The sequence below is a fragment of the Varanus komodoensis genome, unplaced genomic scaffold (assembly GCF_004798865.1).
Source record: "Varanus komodoensis strain SLA01 unplaced genomic scaffold, ASM479886v1 scaffold104, whole genome shotgun sequence".
Taxonomy (NCBI): Eukaryota; Metazoa; Chordata; class Lepidosauria; order Squamata; family Varanidae; genus Varanus; species Varanus komodoensis.
The window spans coordinates 448,263-467,744 of NW_025335289.1; the positions used below are offsets into that span (position 1 = coordinate 448,263).

The 19,482-nt window shown below is 63.2% G+C and overlaps 1 protein-coding gene across 1 annotated transcript in view; it reads left to right on the plus strand.

Moving 5' to 3' along the window:
- Positions 1 to 3,587: 3,587 nt before the first annotated feature.
- Positions 3,588 to 19,482, plus strand: part of LOC123017892 (NAC-alpha domain-containing protein 1-like) — a 29,734-nt gene continuing 13,839 nt past the window's right edge. Inside the window, exons 1-8 of the mRNA XM_044419546.1 lie at positions 3,588 to 3,712; positions 4,828 to 4,946; positions 10,095 to 10,452; positions 10,496 to 15,523; positions 15,615 to 15,865; positions 16,662 to 16,961; positions 18,323 to 18,411; positions 18,908 to 18,991. Of these exons, the coding sequence (XP_044275481.1) occupies positions 3,588 to 3,712; positions 4,828 to 4,946; positions 10,095 to 10,452; positions 10,496 to 15,523; positions 15,615 to 15,865; positions 16,662 to 16,961; positions 18,323 to 18,411; positions 18,908 to 18,991 (6,354 nt within the window). The remainder of the gene's footprint in view (positions 3,713 to 4,827; positions 4,947 to 10,094; positions 10,453 to 10,495; positions 15,524 to 15,614; positions 15,866 to 16,661; positions 16,962 to 18,322; positions 18,412 to 18,907; positions 18,992 to 19,482) is intronic.

Consider the following 19,482-nt stretch of genomic DNA (forward strand, 5'->3'; position numbering starts at 1 on the left):
GCTGAGCAGCCGTGCCCTTTGCAAAGTGGTCTTTTAGCCAGGAGGGCGAGGAGGGCCCCTCTCTCTTGAGGCCTTAAGGGCCCCTGTTGGTCCGAGGTGGCCATCCCGGGCTCAGTGCTCTGAGGGACTGAGCATCTCCCTGTCGCCAGATTTGCTTTTCAGACCCATCCCTTGGATCTGCTTGAGCTGCATCCATCCATCCATCCATCCATCCATCCATCCATCCGATTACAATCCCAACTTTTTCCTCTTTTAAAGAACTCCAAGCAGCTTCCCTCCTTCTCTTCCTCCTGCTCACCATCTTATCCCTACACAACACCCCTGTGGGGTCGGCTGGGATGAGCATCTGTGCCTGGCCCAAAGTCACCCCGTGGGCTCCATGGCTGAGCGGGGACTTGAACCCGGATCCCCTGAGACCCCGTCCCACGCTCTTAACTGCCACACCACGCTGGCATCCTAATCCCAGCACTGCTCAACTGTTCTGGGCTTACTGCAAGCTGGAACGAAGGCCGGAAGCTCCGTTTCGCCAGTCAGACCGCCACCGCGTCAGCTGACTGCAGCGGCCCCACGGCTTGGCCTGCAAATCTCGGACGTTGATTGATGCGGCACACACCGAAGTGCCGGGTCAGAACAGGAAAACCTCCCGCTGTGCGCATTACACAAGATTACACAGTTGGAGTGTCACCTACTGAACTTCTCCTCCCGTGATAATGAGTGCGGACGCTGCCCAGCCCCGGGGTGAACGTCCAGTCCCCGCTGCAAGAGGGGCCTCGGGCGAGGGCGGCTCTCTCGTCGGACCCCAGGCGCACGGGGCGGCTTCGGAGGAGGGCAGAGGGCACGGGTGGGCCACCTGCTGGAACGCCTGGCACGTCCTGCAAGAGGGATGCTCGGGCAGTGCCTTATGGCCCCCGCGCAGCTCCTGAGGAGACCGAGCCATCTCCACGGAGCACCAGCGATATCTGGATGGAGCTTCCTCTGTTGCCCCAAAGGCAACGGGCTGGTTGCTGCCTCTTGGGGGAAAGGTGGGCTTAGGGCAAATAGTAGCCACCACACTGGCCCCAGCGTGAGGCCGGGGTCCTCAGCACAGCGCCCCAGGTGCCATGGTGCCTGCGGGCACGCCAGTGGTGCTCACGAGGGCTTCCCAGCAGGGAGCCATAGGGCTCCTGGAAACAGAATACGCACAGCTTTGGTCTGTGATTTCTTCTGTTTTTTTAAAAAATGTATTCATGGAGTTGTATGGAATAATAGTTTTCTAGCACTTGCTCCCTAGGCTTCAGCAAGAGAGTCTTCCAGGCTCGTGATATCCATCTTTTAGGGTGCAAACCTTGCTCTTGATGCATGTGAGCTTCCTAATTCAGAGGCTTATGCAATCAAGAATTTCATCTAGACAGCTACTTTTGGCTGCCTTGGGAAAGCACCACGGAGTGGGAGGAATGGGGCTGGGACACTGAAAGACCTCAGTGGGAGTCCCCAGCTCCGATCTCTCCCCCACCTCCGTGCATCCTTGGAGGAACACCTGGCACTGTTGGAGGCTGTCGGACGCCCCCATTAGCTGTCAAAAAGGGACCGACAATTCATTTCCTCTTCCATTTCCATGAAGCAGGTAAATCATTTCTCAGAGGGGGGACTTCACTGCTTATTAAAGACTGTTCCAGTACAAACTTTATCTGTATAATAGTCTCCTCCTGGGAAAATAGGTGGCTGCTGGACAGACATTGCCCAAACGTACTTTGGAGAAGCTTCGGCTGCATTGAATGGCCAGCCTGTAGCCGAATTAGGCGATCCCTTAACGAGACATCGCGGGATCTAATCGGCACCTGAGATCCAGAGGCGTGACAGGGAGTGCTTCACCTTTTAGGTGTTCTGTGGTAGTTCTCACAGTCCCACAAATGTCCGTGGGTCCAGAAACGGAAGGGAGGGACCCTCGGACGGATGCAGCAACACCCGTGAGCGATCTGAACTGTTTCCTCTGCCTTGGTGAGAGCAGGCAGCTCATGGAAATGCCGGGGGACAACCAGCCTGCCAGGTCAAGAAAAGCTGAACAACTGCCCCCCCCCCGCCCCAAGACAGGGCGACTCCGACCAGCCCAATGCCCTTCTCTGCCAGCGAAGCCCCCTCAAATGTTGTTCTGCCAACGCAGCTCTCCACGGCTTTGCTGGATTCCGCTCTGTCAGTTTGGATCTCCGTCGTTTTGCCGGAGAAATCAGTCGGCGGCGTGGCTCTCTGGGGGCAGACCTGGCAGAATGGCCCGGGGGGGGGGGGGGGGGTTCTCCCGATGTTGTTGCAAAGCCCGGGAGGTCTGGCGCGGGGGGGGCGCGGGGGGGGGGCGCGGGGGGGAGGGGCCCGGGGGGGGGGGGGGGCTGCTTCCCAGAATGTAGTGCAAAACCCTGCAGGCGCTCAAGGGGTGGGAAGGGGGTGCCGTCGCAGAGGGCTGGGCACGGAGGGGGCGGATGGAAGCAAAGATGTTCCATAGAGGAGGACGTTTTATGAGAAAACCCTGCAGTGGTTCCATGTTGTTTACCAAAAATATCCCAATGCAACCCCCCCCCCCCCCGGCCTGCTGCCCTGTCCTGGGTACACGAAATCACAAGGCAAGTGTGGCGTGCGAGCCCCCACCGCACACAGCCAAGAGGAGGGCCCCCTTGGAGTGGGGGCGATATATAAAATGCCGGGGGCACAGGGTATTTGCATAGCCCCCACCCCTTGAGGAACACAAGGACCCACCTGGAAGGTTGTCTGTGGGTTTTATTTATTTATTTATTTATTTATTAAAACATTTTTATGCCGCCCCATTCGCCGAAGCCTCGGGGCGGCTTACAACATAAGCTTGCCATAAGGTTGCCATTGAAACCTGGGTTCTTGTGTTGTCTGAACCCAGCCAAGGTAACAAGCTACGCTGCCTGAATCGCAGTTCTTCCTGGGTTGTTTGTGGTTAACAGGCCCATGGCTAGAGAGCACAGCTCAGTTCAGGAAACACGAGAAGCCATGGTTCGACCGGGACAACCCACGGGCTCCACAACGATCCGTGCTCAGTCAGGACACGGCCATCTGAACCCAGTTTGTATGCGGTTCTTCATTGCATGCTTTATCAGGGGTTGTTCTTCCCCCTTTTAAGACCCCCCCCCCACAAACAAACAAATATAGAGAGGACCAGCCATTAATGGGCAGATGGCTGAAAGCCTCAACAGCAGGGCTGGGGAACCTCAAGACGCTTTGGGGGATGATGGGAGTTGTAGTCCCAACATTCTGGAGCACCCCTGCATCTACAGCAGGAATGCAGGTGCTCGAGGGGGGGGAAGGGGGTGCCGTCGCAGAAGGCTGTGCATGTCAGGTCCCAGCAGCCCCTGCTAAGCATGGCCAGTGATTGGGGATGCTGGGAGTTGAGGCTTAGAATGTCTGGGCGTCCTGCATGCTCCCTGATGGTTGGGGGAGAGTTTGATCTCCACCCCCAGAAGGGCTTCAGTGCCCATCAGAGCTGCACTAGAAGCAGGTATTCTGCAGGTGAAACTTTTCCCAGCATGGACTGGGGTGGGGGGGCGGTTGCTAGGGGTTCACCTGCTGGATTTCTGCTCATCACAGAGCCGTTCATGACACAGCGGGAGCCGTGGATGCTGGGCGATGGGGAACTGCTCGCACAGCCCGCTGAGCAGTGGCTTGGCGACTCCCGCGTGCTTCCCCTTGGAGCACCTGAAGGTCCAGTGCACCTGCGCAGGTGTGCCGGCAGCACCTGGCTCGTTCTCCTCCTCTCTGCCCTGAGCCAACATGATGCGCATCTCCAGGCGAGCGCTCCGCCTGGCAGTGGGCATCTGGTGACGTGCCGGATGCTTCGGCTTGGCTGAGAAACCGTGTGCCGGAGCGTCGGGACGGGGGCTCGGGAGACCTGTGTTCCGGTCCCTGCTCAGCCACGAAGCCCGCTTGGCTGACTTTGGGCAGACAGTGACTCCTGGATGAACCTACCTCACAGGATCGTTGTCAGGAGAAAATAGGAGGAGGCAGTGTGGCCAAGTGGCTAGAACACTGGCCTGAGTTCTGGTCCCCAGTTGGCCATGAAGTGCCCTTGGGTGACTCTGAGCCAGGCACTAGCTGAACCGGCCTCGCTGGGTTGTTGTGAAAAGAAAATGGGGAGGAGATGGCTCAGGTAAGCTGCTTGGGCTCCTTCCAGGTGGAAGAAAAGGCAGGTCATTTGCAATAAGTACCTGAGAGGTAGGTAGGTAGGTGGATGGATAGATAGATATTCTCAGTGGGGTAATCTTATAAAATGATACTACTGAAAACAAGTTACCAGTGCAATGCAATGCAAATTTAGACTAGGAATAAAGGACTATGGCTCCCAGCATGCATGGATTGCTCTTTAAGGCCATACACAAAAGAGGGTGGGGGGGTGCATTTTATATTCAAGGGTTTTTAAAATAGAAGCTCCTCTGACAAAGATGCTATTTTCTCAGAAATAGGTCCCATTCGAGAGATTCCCCTCTGGCATCTTTGGTAGCTTTCTGCATGCCGGAACTTTGGCTGTGCCCCTTCTGGGTTTTGTCCATAAAACATCGGTGTGGGGGCAAAAGATCCCCCCCCCTTTGAATATGCCCCGCTGTCAGGAAGCCCGGAGCACCCAAGCCTACAGATGCCGTGCCCAGCGCGGGTGGATGCAAGCCGTGGCATCGAGTCGCCCCGCAGGGGAGACCCCCCTCAAACGGGGGAACGGGCCACCCCTTGCCCTTTAAGAGCTCCAGATGGCCGCACCCTCTTCCCAAAAGCCCCGGCCGGCCCAGCCTTTGGGGGATAAAAGGCGCCGCCCTGGGCCACCTGGGCTTCTTCTTCGGATGCTAGCCGGGGGCCTGCCCTGGGTTGCCAGCAGGCGGCCAGCCGAGCCGGGGTCTCCCTTCGAGCTGGTGGGGCGGCCAGCATGGGCGCGGTGCTGAGCCGTCTCCAGCAGCTGGTGGAAGCAGGTGAGGGGCGCCCCGGGACCTCTCCCTTGGGCCACCTCTGGGGGACAGGGTGGGAGCCCGGTGCCTCTGCGGCCCCCTGGCCGGGCTGTGGCGAGGGATTGCCCCCAGCCGGTCTGCATTGGTCTGGAAGGGGCGGTGGGGGGAGCCCCGGGGGCATTTATTTTAGGGTTCCAATCTCAGCACACCCCTCCCTTTTTGCCTGCATGGACCCTGGCACTCCCCCAAGCCTTCCCCTCGTCTCCGTGTTTCCCTCACAACAACCCTGTAAGGTAGGTTGGGCTGAGCTTCACGGCTGGGTGGGGACGCGTGGCTCTCGAGGCCCAGGCCAGTGCTCTAACCACTAGGCCACACTGGTCTGGGGCACAGCTGAACTTGATGAAATGCTTCATCAGAGGTGCCCACGGACCCTATTCTTGGTGCTCACCAGACCTCCTGCCCCCGCTGGTATCTTTGCGATGCTTCCTCCCCACTGGGAAGCTGGCAAGCTGAGAAGGCAGCCATTTTGTGGGAGCGCTCGGGATGTTCTGTGGATCCGGAAAGGCTGGGGACCCTGTCCAGTCACAGAGCATTGCTTTTTTATTTGTTTATTTATTTATTTATTAAAACATTTTTATGCCGCCCCATTCGCCGACGCCTCGGGGCGGCTTACAACAATAAGCTTCCTGTATGTAGGACTGCAAATGGATGAACCTGAGCTTAATTTCCAAATTTCCTCCCTGCCTTTTATGGCCCAGGGTCTGTTCAGGATTAACGCTGCGAACCACATGAGTCTACGTGGGAGTGCCCCCCAGAGAACGCCCCAGCTTGGTCATGTATCTCTCCCATTCCTTTTCTGTTGCGAGGAACCCAAAGCGGTGTGTAGAGCCCTCCCCTCTGTTTTGCCCTCACAGCAGCCCTGCGAGGTAGGCCAGGCTAGTCCAGGAGTCCGTGATGGCCCAAAGTCCCCCTGAGCTGATGGCCAAGTGAGGACTGGGACCTAAATCTCCCCAGCTCTGGTCCAGCGCTCTAACCCCTAGGCCACACTGTCCCTGCCTCTGCGCAAACGTGCATGGGGCTGCACTGCAGAATGGGTCTCTTGAGTGGGAAAGAATACACCTGGGTAGGTACATGCAGGGTCAGCCGGGGTGGAAAAATGGTCAGCGTTTGCATGCGCAAGAAAGAAGAATTTGGGTGGGCAACTCGAACACAGCAAAGGACTCATTCTTGGCTAATGCGCTGGCAGATTCTCCTTGGTCCTGGGGCAGCCGGGCCCCTCCGTACACTGGTGGTCTCTAGTCAGATAGGACTGCCACTTCCATCATCCCCAGCCAATCTGTCCAGAGGGCACCTGCTTGGGAAACAGCTGCACTGGCTGGGGATGCTGGGTGATGCAGTGCAGCCCATGCAGGGCCACAGATGCCCCCGCCCCGATTTCGGAGTGTAGGCCAACGGGACCCCGGCCTCCGTTCCGCTTTCAGTGGGCTTGTGTGCCGGCCATGTGCTTGCGCTCCCCTCTGGGGCTTCTTATCAGCTCATCTCTCCCTAATGCTCCTGTGACCTCATTAGCTCTGAAAAGAGCTGAATCAGACTTTCCGGGAAGGCAGGTGACCCTCTTAGCACCCTGGAGGGCAGGACAATCCCTTGCATGGGGAGAGCCAGCCTGTAAGGAAGAAAGATTGTCCTTGCAGGGGGAAAGCTAGCCTGTAAGGAAGAAAGATTGTCCTTGCAGGGGGAAAGCTAGCCTGTAAGGAAGAAAGATTGTCCTTGCAGGGGGAAAGCTAGCCCTTGAGGGAGCAGGACTGTCCTCCTTGCATGCTGAAAGCTAGCCCGTGAGGAAGGAGGATTGTACTTTAGTAACCTTTTCCCTGCTGTGTTAAATTTCTCCAAGCCCGGCATACCTCCAGGTTTACTGCCTCTGCTTTTCTCACAAATATTTTGGTGGCGCAGGCCTGCCCGGACCTTGTCCCAGTGGTGGCTCGGGCCACAGGGACAGGGCCGAGCATAGCAGCGCAGTTCCGGCCACCGGCAGCGGACCCCTGGGAGGGGTGTTGGGGTGGGGGGGAGCATGGCCCAAGGCTGGGGTGCCCCGGGAGCAGCAGCGGCTGGGGGAAAGGGGCGTGTTCATATGGGGAGCCCCAGAGGAACAGCTCTGGGTCTGAATGTTCTCCCTGGGCCTGCCTGGGGGGGCATTTTAGGCCTGCTCAGGAGAGCTGTGCGCGGAGCTGCCCCATAACCCGCCTGGGAACCCTGCCTCGTGCCGGACGCAGCGGTTTGGGTCTGGCTCCAGTCCCGCAGGGCCCCGGGAAGGGAGCGGCTTTGGGAGGGCGCTCCGATGGGCGCTCCGTGCCGGGAGCTGTGGGGCATCTTTCTGCCGGAACCTGCAGGGATTGCGCCCCGTGGGCAGGGTCCTGGGGCAAGTTCCCCGATCTGGGGGACGGTGCGCATCTGTGCAGGGCAGGAGGATCGGCGGAGGGGCCCTCGGCTCCCCACCTGCCCGGTTTCCGCCCACCTTGCGCAGCATTTGGGGGAAGGAGGCGAAGGACAACCTGCCCCCGGGCCGTGCCCCGCTCTCGCCCACCTGTCCAAGGGCACATGCTGGCCGAGGGGGCTGGAGAGAGGCCCGCGGGCCGGTTCCCGGCTGCAAGGGTGCCTCCAGCCTCACGCCTGGAAGTCCAAATGCCCCTCGGATGCTTCCCTGGGGGCGCAGGATAGGTCAGACTAGATGGCCCGGGAGACCCCTTCTGACGCGCTCCGCTTCTGGGTCATGCAGCTGGTGGCCCTGGAAAGGGGCTTGTTTTAAGGTCGGAGGGTTTTGCAGCCTTCCCTAACCCAGTGCCCTCCAGATGTGTTGGCTACAACTCCCATTATCCATAGCTGGCATGGATGATGGGTGTTTTGGCACAGCAGATCTGGAGGCTGGCAGGTTGTGGGAAGGTAGCATGTAGCTTGTGACTGCTGGTCCGGGGGAACGGCTTGGCTCTCAAACTGGGGCAGAAAGAAAGAAAAGGGTTTTCGTAGGAGTCGGCCTTAACTTGCAGCGCCCCCTGCAGTGTTGGCTTTAAGTGGGGGGGGGGGCAGTCCCTGAGGGCTCAGTCAGGCCCCTGGTTCCAGGCCTGGGGCCTGGGAAGCCCCTCTGTCCTGGCCACGGGGCCTCGGTTTCCCTCCAGTGTTTTCTGGGACCCCTGTGCTTGGCCTGTGGCTGCTTTGCTGCGGCCATTTGGACTTCAGCTCCCATCAGGTCGGCTGGGGTTCCCTCACATCACCGCGGGCAGGAGCTCGGGTTGCGTCTCCCCCAGATCCTCTCGCTGCAGGGGGCCAGGGGGACTCCCCTGACGGCCCCCGTGTCGGCACTGCCCTTGCCACTGGGCAAGCTGGCCTTCCCCAGCCCGAGGAAGACTGTGCTACCCCCGCCCCCATGGGCCGGCTGAGTCTATTCCTGGTGCGAGAGAGAGCCGAGCGAGGCTGATGGCCACCTGAGCCCAGGGGGGGGCGGGGGGGCACAGCGGCTCCCGTTTCTCGGAAGCGGCAGGCAGCCCCTGGAGGCCAAGGGGGATCGATCGCGGCTCTGCGAGCAGAGAGGCTGTGGGGCCATTAGCCAGCCCTCCACCCCAGAGCTTCCCGCCCGGCTCAGCGAGGCACCGTCTCACCTTGGCAGCTGTCCCCATCCCTGGCCGCAAGACGGCGAGTAAAGAGCATTTTCTGCAGCTGGAGCAGCTAAAGTGCTTTTCCTGCGCTATTTCCGCACTTGGCTGGGCCGCCCCGGAAAGCGGATGGATGCCCTTGCGGGGGGCGGGGGGAGCACCCAGGCAGGTGCTGGGGAAGAAGGCTTGATCCTTGCTTTGCTCAAGGGGTCACACCTTTCAGCTCGAGGGCCGTGCTCAGTTACAGAGAAACTCTTGCCGGGGGCGCTGGGGGGGTGGGGGCAGATGCTGGACTGAGCCGAAGGCAAAAGCGGCCAGGCCAAACCCCCCCAACGCCTGTGCGGTTTTGCACAAAGCTCTTGCTGCCCATGGCTAAGTCTTAGGAGAGGTGCCCCTTTTGGAATGGGGAAATACTCAGCAAAAGCCGGGAAAGCCCCCATATTGCGGGGAGGGAGCCCTGGGCACCCCAGCTTGGTTGGCATGGGCCCTTTGGCCTCCACTTCGGCCGCAGAGCCCAAGGCGGGCTCAGAACTGACAGACAATGGGGGTCAAAGCAGGCAGCCTTCTTCCCCCCCCCCCCCCACCCCAAGATTTCCCTCTTGAGCTTGCCAACTGCTTTCCACGCTTTGGAATGGAAGCTCACGGAATGTGTGGCCAGTGGCTGGAAAGGCAGGGATTTGGGGCGCCCCCCTTCTCTGCAAGTGATGGGGTGCCTCTGGTGGTTTCTCGCGCTGTTTTTCTCCTGTTCTGTGCCTGCAAGACAATCGAGGGCTGTTCAGCCTTGGACTTGAGCTGGGATGACAGGCGGGGCCTGGAGGAACATCTGCCTGCAAAGGGCTCCCACGGGTGGAATTCCTATTTGGGGCGGGGGGGGGGGCTCTTTCCCGATCACAGCACAGCCTCGTGGCTGCTGCGCCAGCAATCTGGCAGTGGGGGCCGTGGCTTGCATGAGATCTGGCTTAGCCAGCTCTGGGCGAGGATCATGGGCTTTGTGCGGGGAAGGGCGCCGCTGGGCCTCCTCTAAGCAGGGCTGCCGTGGGTCAGATTTTCATTCCTAAAGTCGCCGTAAGTTGGCACACCATGACAAAGCCGTGGCACTCCACAAAGACAACCCATGCTTTATTGCTGGGTTGTGAACTATGGGCTGTTAGCAAACCATGGCTTGCTGCCAAGCCCGGGTTGGCCCTGCACGGCAACCCGTAGCTCTGCCATGTCCTGCAGTATTGGCCAGGTCAGGGGACTGGCAGCTGTCCCATCTGGGGAGAGCTCCCACCGCAGGAGGGGAGAAGAGACTTCCCCGCAACCCAAATGGAGCAGGACCCGTTCCAGAACCGTGCCCTGGACTTTCAAGGGAAGGCAGCCCTGCAAGCTGGCTCCGAGGTCTGTAGGGGAAACGCCATTGCGTGTGCCTAATGCTAGATACCCCTCCAGGCTCAGACGCGCCGCCCAGGTTGGAATCTCGCCTTGTGCTTGCTGGGAGCGGCCCCTTCCCTCGCCCCAACTCTCTCTTTCTTTCTCCCCCCTCCAGATGGCTCTCAGGGGCACTCCGCCTCCTCAACCCCAAACAGCGATGCCCTGGCGCCGTTGCAGGTTTCCCCTGCGGTGACGCCCGGCAGCCCGGCTGACCTCCCTATGGATCCCAGCCTCGGCGGCAAAGCCCTGCCGGCCTTCCTGCCCGCGAAGAAAGAGGACCGGCCCCAGCCGGAGGGGGCCAGCTGCGACACGGCCGTGGGGAGCACCGCGGCGGGCCTGGCGGCGCTGAGCGAGTGCGGCCAGGTCCTGGTGGAGCAGGCGGTGAAAGCTCCCCAGGCGGCCCCCAAAGGCCTCGGCCACCCGCCCAGCGTGGACATCCTGGACGCCCGCATAGTCATGGGAGAGGAGACACAGTGCTTTGCGGGGCCGGAGGATGCGGACGGGGCTGTGCCACAGGCTCCCCCCCGACCTGGCCGGACCCGGCCCTTTGGAAGCCAGCGCGGGCGGGGAGGAGCTGAGTGACCCCGAGGATCAGCCCCCGGCGGCTGCGGAGGGGCCTCCGCCTCGGACCTCGCAGGACTCGAGCCCCCCGCAGGCGCGCCTGTCTCTGCCGGGCCTCTCGGCGCACGGCGAGCCGGAAGCAGCGCTGCCGCCGCCTCTCTCTCAGGGCGAACCGCCGGCGGCGGATGTGCCTTCCCCACCTGCGACCCTCACCCTCACCAAAGACCCTCCCCTGGACCTGCCCGAGACGCCACCCCTGCTGGCCAAGCCGGCCGGCCCCCTGGACCCGGAGCTGTACTTCACGGCGCCCTCCACCCCCGTCCGGACGGCGCTCCCCCACCTCAGGCAGGCCCCCTTCTTCAAGGAGAGCCCCAGCGAGGAGCAGAACGACACGGACAACGAGGGCCTCTGCTCCCCCCCCACCTCGCCCTCGGGGTCCTACATCACGGCAGAGGGCGGCAGCTGGGCCTCCTCGGGCACCGCGAGCACCTCCCCGTCCTGCTCCCCCAACCTGATGGCCGAGGCCGAGGCCCTGGAGACCCCGGCTGCGCCCGGCGAGCCCCCGCTGGAGGCCCCCAGGCTGCCCACAGCGCCCCCGCTGTCCCCTGAACTGGAGGGAGTGGCGGACGATGACGAGGGGGAAGAGGACGGGCAGACGACGCCAGAGGAAGACGAGGACTGGGCCTGCGGGCCTCGGGCCTCAGAGCAGCCCAGCCCGCCCTGGCCAAAGAGCGACGACGTTTCTGACGACGAAGCGGAGCTGGGCTCCCGGGCACTCGGGGAGGCGGAGGAGAGCTTGCCTTCTCACGAGGCCGGAGCCGGGGACCCGCTGAAGGGTCTTCTGGGACCCCGGCCCGAGCCCCTGTCCCCTTCACCTGCTGCCTTCCCCGGGCCCCCGCCGGAGCTCAGCAGAGCCCCCGGGCTGGACCCCTCTCCCACTGAGGCCTCCGAGGGGCCGCGGGCGGAGACGGCGACGTCCTGCCAGGACCACGGTGCCGACAACGAGCGCATGATTTCGGCCCTGCTCCTGCCCTTCCGCGGGAGCCTCCTCTTCGAGGCAGAGTCGGTGGAGATCACGCTGTTCCCCCAGGGGGAGTCGGCGGAGAACGATGCCCTCGACGGCATTGAGGACGACGACAGCACCTCGGCCTCCTTCCTGCACTCCCTCTCCGAGACCTCCATCAACGAGGGGGTGGACGAGTCCTTCGCCTACCAGGACGACACTTCTGCATCCTCTGACTCGGCCTCCTACAACGGAGAGGAGGACGAGCAGCTGTACAGCGTCGAGCGGCACGCGGCGGTCACGGAAGGGGCACACGAAGCGGCCGAGTCTGCCAGGGAAGACACGGAGCCGGGCCTGTCCTGCTCAGGCAGCGAGAGCGAGATGGAGACCTCGTCAGATGAAGAGGACGACACCGCCTCTGCCCCACTGGAAGGACTGGGCCTGGGCCAGGCAGAGTTCGGGGGAGAAGGGTCCTTCCAGGGCAGGCCTGAAGAAGGAGAGATGCCCCAGGCAGACCGAGCTGTAAGCCCCACGGAGGGAGCCACTGTCTCTAGGCTGCAAGCCACGCCGAAGCCCGAGGGTCCCACGGATTCATCTGAATGTTCGGAAGGAAGCACTGTTTCTCCCACGGGGCACGGGGAGGGGTCTCCTCTGGAGCAGGACGCGGCAGCTGCGACCGGAGCGCTGGTGCCCGAGACCGGAAGTAAAGAGGAGTCCGCAGGGGAAGCGTCTCCCTCCCAAGGCTGCTCCAGGTCCCCGTCCATGTTGGACGTGCAGGGGGCCCCGGAGGAAGTCGGCCCCGATCCCGGAGAGTGCCTCATCGCCTGCTTTGATACAGACGACGAGGCAGACGGCCTACCGCCGCTGGACGACGACGCGGAGAAGCCTCTCCCAGTGGGCCAAGCGGTTGACGAGTGGGTGAGCCAGGGGTGTGTGGGAACCGCCATCCCACTGGAATGGGACCCGAAGCCGTGTCCTGCACCGGCCGCCGAGCCCGTGGCCAGAGTGCCCAGCGATGCGTCCGCCCTCGAGATGGGTGCCGAACTGAAGGAGTCCGAGGGACAGCTGCTCCAGCTCCTTGGCCAAGATAGCACCTCGGCGGGAGGCTCTGCGGGCCCCGAGGGTCGGAACGGAGGGGCGCTGGGCACGGAGCCAGAGGAGAAGGCGGCGCCGTTCGCCGCCCTCCTGGAGTCCTCCGAGGCAGCCCTCCTGGAGCAGCCGGAGGTGATCCGAGCCGACAGCGAGCCGGCGGAGGAGTGCCTCATCGCCTGCTTTGAGTCGGAGGACGAACTCGAGGAGGCCTCATCCCTGGACCAGGTGAACAACAATGAGGACGGCCTGGTGATGATGTTTCCAGAGGCCAAGCCCGATTCTGAGGACCTCGAGGGACTCGGCGCCTCTCCGGAGAAGGTGCTTACAGCAGCCGGCGAGGTCCACTTGGAGGCAGCGGCGCCCCTGCCCCCCACAGAGGAAGAGGAGCCTGCTGGGTGCCAGAACTGGGGCAGCCAGAGCCTCCAGGACGACTCAAGGCGGCCAGAGGGGGAGGCCGCCGTGGCACCTCCCGCCGAGGAGGAGCAGGTGCCCGGGGAAGGTGTGGCCGCCCCGTGGCTCGTGCCGTGCTTGGAGACCGGTGAGGCGGAAGGTTCCATCCAGAGAGACGCTGCACCCAGCGCGCCCCCCCACGTGCCGTCAGGGAGCGAAATGGGCAGCCCTCCCAAGGAGGCTGCAGAGGACGCCCCGCGGCTTGCTGAGGACCCCTGGTGTGGACCGGGGGAAGAGGACCTGGAAGGACATGAACACGACGAGCCGAGGTTGCCGGAGGAGCAGCAGCCAGCGCTATCGGACGAGGGCGATGCGGACCAGAGCTGGGAAACTCCAACGGAGGAAGAGGAGGAGGCGTCCGATCTTGAACGGGAGGAGTGCGGCAGAGTGGGCGCCGTGGCTGACGTCCCGGCAGTGGGAGACGCCGGTCAGCTAAGAGACGAGCCTGAAGTGGGGCCCCTCCCCGCGGAGGCGTTGGACCTGGGAAGCCTCCCTGTCCAGGAGGCCGAGGCACCCTGCCCGGCCTTCGAGCGCCTGGCCCCGAGAGAGGGCAACACGGATGTGCTGCCGGTCGAGAGCACCGAGGCGCCGCGTGCTCCGGCTCATCCGGCCAAGGGCGACAGCCCAGGCGAGGAGCCGGGCGGCAGCGAGGGCGAAGCCGCGGAGGCCAGCCGGATGGGCCCCCAGGAGTCAGCCGCTGAATGGCCCCAGCCGGCGGGCATCCAGGAACCGGAACTCCCAGCAGTGGACACAGAGGCCGAGGTCACAGATCCGCAGGGAGCTGCGGCGCGCGTGGGAGCTGCTGCATGCCTGCCTCCTCCGGGCGCACCCCGTCCTTCAGGCACCGGAGCTCCGGCCGCTGGAGCTGTCCCAGGAACTCCCCCCGCGGAAGCCACCGGTGCTGCGCCCTCCGAGGCCGGCGTGCGTAGCCTGTCCCCGGAGCAGCCACAGGTGCTCAAGAAGACCTTTGCTCAGGCTCTGCTTCAGGGCCTCCAGCCTGCCCTGGAGGCCCAACCTGCCTTCCTAGAAAAGGATTTGGAGGTCTCATTATCTCCGCCAGAGCAGCCGGTGGGCTCCCCGTCCGACTCGCCTGCAGACTCGAGCTTCTTCACAGCACCTGAGGAGAGCTTTAGTGAGGCCGCAGGGCTGGCTAGATCCCCCGACTCTGGGAGAGGAGGAGAGCATCAGGCGCCCGACCAAGCCTGGGGCCACCCAGGAGAGACAGTGGAGGAGAGCCCACCGCTTCCGCAGGACCTGCAGGTCACCACGCCCGAGCCGGTGCTTCCAGGCGTTGAGGCTGCGGATGTGGAAGCCGAGCGCCCGGCCACCCCTCCAAATGCCTTGCTGGCCGAGGAACCTTTGCGCCGGAGCACCGCCGTGTGTCTGCACTACACGGCTCTTGCCCGGACATCTAGCTTGGCCATCCCCTGGCACGCCGAGGCACAAAGGGAAGCCTCGCCCGCCCGTGGCAGCGGCCAGCAGCTCTTCTTCGCTTCTGAAGAGGAGATCTACCTGACCCAGCCCGAGGACACTCGGCTCGACCTTTCCAGTGCAGCCGTAGAAGCAGAGTGTGCTGACACAGAGGGAGATCTGGGGAGTGCGAGTCTGGAGCCGGCACCGAGTGGCCCCAAAGCCGCTGCCGCAGAGAGCTTGCCGACCGGCCCGAGCCAGCCCGAACCACTGGGTGCCTTGTTACCGTGTGCCGCCGGCTGGACGGAGTCTCCAGACCTTCTTGCCGACCAGAGGCAGGTCATGTGCCTGCTGCAAGGCTCCTTTGGAAGCCCGAGGGAGCAGAGGGTGGGGGCCGCAGCTCTCATGAGCAGCGAGCTCATCAGTGAAGCACAGAGCTTGCTTGGCCACCTGAAGGAGCGGCTCTCGGAGGCGTCCTCCGGGGAACTCACACCCGACCTGTCCGAGATGAAGGATTCTGGAGACGAGCTGGCGTCTCCAGCTTCTCCGTGCGATGGTGCTGCTGGCGATGAAGATGACGAGCAAGAAGCTTGGCGACCCTGGGAGGACGATAGAGGTGAAGAGGAAGAGGAGGCCGAGAGCCACGAAGCTCCCCCAGCTAATGTGGAAGATGTCGCCCCTGTTTCAGAAGTGGTGGAGGTGTCTACCGGCCACCTGGAGGCCTCCGGCCCAGAAGAAGCAGAGCAGCCGGCCCAAGATGGCACCTGTCCGGCTGGCGATAATGAGGGTGAAGTTGCTGAGCGCATCGATGGAGGGACATCTCCAAGCCCGCGAGAAGAGCAGTCACTCCGGAGTCCAGAGCCTGAGACCACTGCAGAGGGGAGAACCAGGCTGGCAGTGGAAGAGGCGGGATTAGGGGACACCTCCGCAGAAGCTGGCCAAGCGGGGGATGACCGGAAGGACGAAGACGAGCCCCTTCCCTCACCTGATCTCCCTGGAACCATGCAAGCTCCCGGCCCTGAGGACACGTGGCTGCCCACGGACGCCACCGCCTCGTGGACACAGGCTCCTCAGCCACCGGAATTATCGCCGCGAGAGTCTCCTGCCGCCCCTCTGCAGCAGGAGCAGCCGCCCTCTCACCCCTCCGGGGGGGGCACCCCTCTCGCCACCCCCTTCTCCACCACCCGAGCCCTCGGAAGTGCCTCCTGCGTCACCCGCGCCACTGCCGCTGCCCCCCCCAGAGGGCCACGTCCGCGGTCCAGCAACTACCTCGTGGCTTCCCGCTGCTACCATGAGCCCCGATGAGGGACACGCTCCTTCCAAAGAGACGCTGCTGCTCCTGAGAGACTCCAAAAAGCCGCCTGTGGAAGGTGAGTGGCCCCTTCCCGTCCCCTTTTGGAACCCGAAAGCGGAGTGGTCCTCCCAGCCTCTCCCCGGCCTGGTGTCCACTAAAGACCTTGCCCCCGGAACCCCCTAGGCCAGTGGCAGGCCTGCCTGCTGCATTAGCTGCGTCATGGGCTAGCACGCCGTGCTTGGAATCTGCCCCGTGAAAGGTGTGCGGAAGTCGGGATGCCCACGCGCCTGTGCCTGGCAGCACCCCAGGCTGCAGCGGCTCCGCCAGAACTCGCTTCCCCGGGAAGGCGTTGGCTCCCCGCCTTGCCTCTCGTTGGGCTTAAGCAGAGGGGCGGGCCGGGGCGCCCCCCACCCTTTCCGTGCATCTCCCTTGAGGCCTTGGCTCCTGCCCGCAACCTCTGTGGCTGCCCTTCCTTCTCCTCCTCTCCCGCCCAGATTTGAGATGGCTCCCGTTTTCCTTCCAGACAACTGCGCCGACATCCGTGCGCAGTCCAGGCGCGGCCTAGGAAGCCCTGGGGTGGGAGGCAAGGCGGGGTCAGGGTGCCCCCCAACGTCCCGCAGAGCCCACAGCCCTTCAGGGCAAAGGCCCCCAGCCACGTCCATGGGGGTGTTTCCGGAGCCACGGGGGCTTCCCCGGCAGAGTTTCCCGGCTGCCCTTTGCAGCTCGGTCTGACTCTCGAAGGGGGGGGCACGTGGCCGGCGCTGCCTGAGCTCCCCACACCTGTGCAACGTGGGGGGCACGTGCCGTGCCGGCCCAGGGAGGGGGCAGGACCGCTCCCCCCCAGTCACGCCCCCAACCTGCTTCCTTCCCAGCTTTCGACGTCTCCAGGCCCCGGGCACCCTGCCGAGCCGACCCTCTTCCCAGCACCAAGGATGCCAGAGGTCGGAACCGGTTGCCTGGCAACAAAGATTCCCGCGGCAAGGACTCGGCCTCGGCGGGAGAGAAGCGCGCCGACCACAGGCCTGCCCGGCTGGACTCGAGCTCCTCCAGTGAGAGGGAGCTGTCCTACCGCTGCCCGGAGATCGAGAGCCTGCAGGAGGCGGCGGGCCTCATGCTGGTGGAGGAGAAGAAGCCGCTGGTGGGCAAGCAAGCCCAGGAGGCCAACCAGAAAGGTAACGCTCCGCGCCGCGGCCGGGCCAGGCTCGGTTTTCCGGCACCGGTTCCCAGCTGTGCATGCCCCCCGCTGGCCGATGTCCCTCAGCATCAGCCTCCTTGCCTGCAGGGAGCTCTCAGCTGGTGCCTCTCGAGTTTAAGCTCCCACCGAGTTGAATGCCGGCACTCTGCCTGCCCCCACCGGTTGCCACAATCCTAGGCTTTCCGTGGAGGTGAAAAACGAGGCGGCTCTCCCCTCATTTTGCTCTCCTGCTTTTGCAAAGAGGGAAGCTTCCTGCACCCTCTTCCTGGGCAAAGTTTGCCCGTGAGGCTCCGTCCCTTCCCGAATGTCCCGTCTCCGAGCCCCTGCAATCGAGCAGACGTAAGACGGAGGATGGTCCGTGGCGAGATGGACTGAAGTTCTCGGGAGCTGCGTCCTTGGGCAACCCTCCGGATGCTTCGGCTAATGGCTCCCACCCGTGGCTCTGCCGGCCAGGGTCGGGGGAGTTGAAGGCCACGGATGGTCCCCCCGGGCAGAGCCCTCCCTGGCACTGGCCCAAAGGAAGGAGCCCCTGGCCCGCTCGCTGTGGGCGAGCCCCCCTCATGGAGCAAAGAGCAGCTCCGGGGGAGGCAGCCTGGCCTGGGGCCACTGCCGCAGGCCCGCCCGATAAACAGCCCCGAGAGCCGCGCTTCGCCTTGGGCGAGCGGAGGGAGAAATTCAGGTGACCCCCTTGTGGCTGTCCTGGGGGCCCGGCCAGTGTTTGCCCCATGGAGAGCTGGTGCCAGAAACGTCTCTCCCTGGGCACTGGCTCTGGCGTAAGAAATGTGGGCAGGGAGCGGCCATACCCCACAGTTTCTGCTGCGTGTTGCGACACAACAGGAGGGGCCGCGGCAGACCAAGCAGAACAAAGCTTTCATCCTTGCTCCATCTTTCTGCAATCCAAGGCCCTGCAGGCTGCCAGGGTGAGCGAGCTGGTGGGGTTTTGTCCAGCCAGGCCCAGGCCCTCGATCAAAGCTAGGCAGGAACAGCGGGCCAGGGTGGGATATCTTGACTGGCTCTGTTCCGGTGCAGCGAAGTAAGCCCGCTGGTGGAAACACAGACACAGAGTAAGTCAGAAGGGGCCTCCTGGGCCATCTAGTCTGACCCCCGGCTCCAGCCCAGCGCATTTTATTTATGACTGGGCTTGATTTCTCTGTGGGAATGCTGCCACTCGGACCGGTTCCCAACGCTCAGGGCAGCTGCCGAGAGACCGGGAAGAAGCAGCGGAGGCTGCGGAGGTCGCCTCGGGTTCCTCACGGGAGAGAACGAGGTGGGGGGCCGGTGCAGTGAATCGGGGATACGCTGGGCGTGGCTTCAGGGGTGGCCTCCCTCTGTCCCCAGGATCGTCCAACGACTCCGAAAGCAACGAAGGGTCGATACCGGAACTGGAGGAGCCGGAGGTTTCAGGACCACGGTCGTCACAGACACAGGTGGGCACAACACGGGCCCTTAAGGTGCCCGGGGCCTCGGGGGACGGATGCGCGTCAGATCGGGACCTGCTGCCTCGTGTCTCTGTAGGCAAACTCCAAGGCAGTTTCTGGGATTTATTTGGATTTCTCGGGGGGCCAAGCCAGGCCATTCCTCTCTCCCCCAGATGAGTTCAGACAGAATGAATTCTTCAGCTGGGCTTCGGCGAAATGAGGTTGATTGCTTCCCCTGCAGGCCATCCCAAATTAGCAGTTCCTTCCTCGTCTGTCGCACCTCATGCGCAAGCTCTCGCTTTCTGTCACAGACACTTTTCTTTTTGGGAGCCATTGTAAATGACCCCCCCCCCCAACTTAAGGGGCCGTGATTCACTTATCCTCTGGCGTGCAGTGCACTAAATGGGCTAACGTGGTACAGTCCAGCCACGGTGGCTTCCATCCGAAAAGGGGAGCGCTGCCAGGAGGCGATGCGAGGCTCAGGGGTCCCGCTTGCATCTTCCAGGCGCAGCTCACGCACTCCTTGGGCACCGGCGAAGAATCCATCAGCAAGGCCAAGCAGAGTCGGAGCGAGAAGAAAGCACGGAAGGTTGGTGCACGCGACTGAGCCTCTCTCCCAGATCCCGACCCCTTTCCCACAACCCCCGGGTGGCCAAAACGGGACCCCGAGGCACGGCCACAACCCAGGAGAGGGCTGCCAGGGTGGCCCGCCTGCGGGTCGAGGGGCAGAAGGCTCATTTGTGGGCCAAGGGGGGTTCACGGCCCCCCTGCGTCTGCGGTACCTCTCTGACGTCCGCTAGGAAGCTGGAACGGTGAGATCCACCGTCTGCATCCGGTGCATCCACATGTCCCGGCCTCGGAAGGGGCTGCCGGATCGTCGCCTCGCCCGGGTCCCTGCGCTTGGGTGTCCCTCAGCAGCATTCGTGCTTCCGGGTTGATCTCCCCAGCTTAACTGCCTCCACGGACCTCCACTTTTTCATTGGTGGGGGGCACACATGTTGTCCTGCTTTCATGGACTGGCCAGATTTGGAATCCGATGGGATGAGCCCCTCTCCTTCTGGGGCTGCCTCCTCCCCCTCC